This window comes from Suricata suricatta, chromosome 11 (genome assembly GCF_006229205.1).
Source record: "Suricata suricatta isolate VVHF042 chromosome 11, meerkat_22Aug2017_6uvM2_HiC, whole genome shotgun sequence".
Taxonomy (NCBI): domain Eukaryota; kingdom Metazoa; phylum Chordata; class Mammalia; order Carnivora; family Herpestidae; genus Suricata; species Suricata suricatta.
This window is the reverse complement of record NC_043710.1, coordinates 11608073-11610570: the sequence shown is the minus strand read 5'-3', so window position 1 is coordinate 11610570 and position 2498 is coordinate 11608073. Positions and strand designations below refer to the sequence as shown.

The 2498-nt window shown below is 36.5% G+C and overlaps 1 protein-coding gene across 1 annotated transcript in view; it reads right to left on the bottom strand.

Annotated features, from left to right (window-relative positions):
- Positions 1–2281: 2281 nt before the first annotated feature.
- The window catches only part of LOC115272392 (olfactory receptor 5B17-like), a 10344-nt gene continuing 10127 nt past the window's right edge, over positions 2282–2498 (bottom strand). Inside the window, exon 4 of the mRNA XM_029915473.1 lies at positions 2282–2496. Within this exon, the coding sequence (XP_029771333.1) occupies positions 2282–2496 (215 nt within the window). The remainder of the gene's footprint in view (positions 2497–2498) is intronic.

Below are 2498 nucleotides of genomic sequence, written 5' to 3'. Positions count from 1 at the left end.
ATATTGAGACATACTGGGAGTTTTAAAGGTTATTTCATGGGGATCAGGAGGGAGTTACAGAGGCATAACGTCTCTGGGGATGTCTTCCAGGAGAGCATCTGTAGCTCTTATCACACTTTCCTAGGAAAGTATCAATTAACTTTCCTATGGGGACTTGGTTGGATATGTTGAGGGTGCACACATGTTTTTATATTACTAGTTTTGTTTTTCTCCCTGCTTTCAAAATAAAGTGTAATTTACAAACAGTAACATTTACAGTTTTCAACTGTTGAAACTGGGTCACCCATCCAAGTACTAACCAGGCCTGACCCTGCTTAGTTTCCGAGATCAGACGAGATAGGGTGCGTTCAGGATGGTATGGCCATAGACCCCATCTAGTCTAGAAATGGCTTCTTATGGTATAACGACTTATGAAATGAAAAGAAAATTTACCTCATTCTATAGTCATACCCAGCATATAATGTTAGACCAAGTTAAAAAAAAAAACCCACCCATTTATAACAGAGAGTAATGGAAGACACACCAGACAGTTCACAAATCTTGCTGATTTGACATTAAAAAGCCCACTCAGCCCCGGTGATGGGGAATATTTCTTTATGAGACTTGATTTTTTTCTCTAGGCATAATTCAATTTTCCACTGTTTTCCTTGGCTTCTTGTTCCAACCATTTGAATGTTTTCCCCCCGTTTATCCATTATTCTTTATTGCCACTTTGGAAGCATATCAAACACAAAACTATGTCCCACTCAACATTAACAAAAGTAGTTTATTCATGAACTTGCATCAAAGAAAACCATTTCCAGTAAATTTCATTTCAGCAAGAGTTCAAAGGTATTAGAAAAGAGAAAATTCATTGAGTAAAATGAAGAAATACCAAGCCAGTGTATATTTGGCAGGTGTTTTATTAAGATATGCTTTTTGGAAGTGGGCAAGATGTTCTAACTGGTCTTCAGACACATTTGTCACCAACTGGTTGGCTGGAAGTAGGCAAGTGAACAGTTTGGGAAATTTAAAAAGAGGAAGAATTATTCTCTGTTAGAGGTGGCAAGTTTTTTGAGACTGCTAATTTTCTGCAAGAGTTGAGATCATTATGAGGTTGATATTGGTTGCATTCTGCCCTTGAAATGAGTTTTTGCAACTCACTTTTACCTATATAATTTAGAATTTCTGGAGTCGTTCTGATGTTCAGGAAAGTTATTTTAAAATAAGGCTCAAAGCTTTATTTTCAGTGAAATCACCATATTAAGCTATTGCTTAAAATGACTTTCCATGCATTCGAGGGAAATAAATGAACAGGTGCATAAATAAACATAAGAGCTGAATGTTGGTAATGTCTATGAAAAATAGAGCAAGCTTAGGGGAAAAGCCCATGGAAAAGGAGTGACTATCTTGTAAAGTTCTCATGTCAGACGTCTATAGACTCCCTGAGTGGGTAACATTTAACCAGTACTCTGAAATAAGTGTAGACAATAGCCTATATGGAGGAAATAGCAAATACTGAGACAAGACAAGATTGGGACTGGCCAGTATTGCCAGTACCAAGTGTGAATGAGGTGGATGAGTCGATACTCCACGAAAGTATAAATTAATGAGTGGCATTAGCCATTTCAAAACATTTATTTCCAAAAAATTCCAAGTACCATTATAATTTTTAATACATTTAAATTTTTATTTTTACACATTTATTTTTGAGAGAGAGAGAGAGAGAGAGAGAGAGAGAGAGAGAACACGCAGGGCAGAGGCAGAAAGAGGGGGAGGAATAGGATCTGAAGTGGGCTCCGTGCTGAGAGCAAGGTTGGAACTCATGAACCATGAATTCATGACCTTAGCCGAAGTCGGATGCTTAGCCACCCAGATGCCCCTTTAACGCAATTTCTTAAACAAAATGTGGAGTTGATACTCAAAAGATAAAGGCAAAAATAATGTAATTACAACTCTTGTTCTAATATGCTTATTTTCTTTGCCAAACTTCCACATGAATATGGTTTTTTTTGTTTTCCAAATCACTCAGTAATGACTGAGGCATTAATTTGTTGAGCTGTTATCATTATTTAGCTCCGGATGGAATGTGCCAACAAAAGCACATACTTCATCATTAAATGAACTTCATTAAAAACCATTACTATTTTTTTTGTTGCAGTTTAGTGGATTGGACTTATTCTTCAACTAAAGAAATAAATAATGTTAGACTAATATTTTTTTCTAATATCCCAAATAACCTTAACATTTGAGTTGTGGCAGGGAATACATCTAATAGGGATTAAGTGACTTTCTGTGGATTCTACTTCATTAAGACAAAACCTAGAGAAAATTTTGCCTTTTCAACAATCTTTTTGAATGCATTCTTGACCTCTTTGTTCCTCAGGCTGTAGACCACAGGGTTCAGCATGGGGGTGACCATAGTATAGAACACAGATGTGATTTTGTCTGTGTCCATGGAATGACTTGAACTTGGCTGTAAGTACATGATGATGACTGTCCCATAAAATATGGAAACT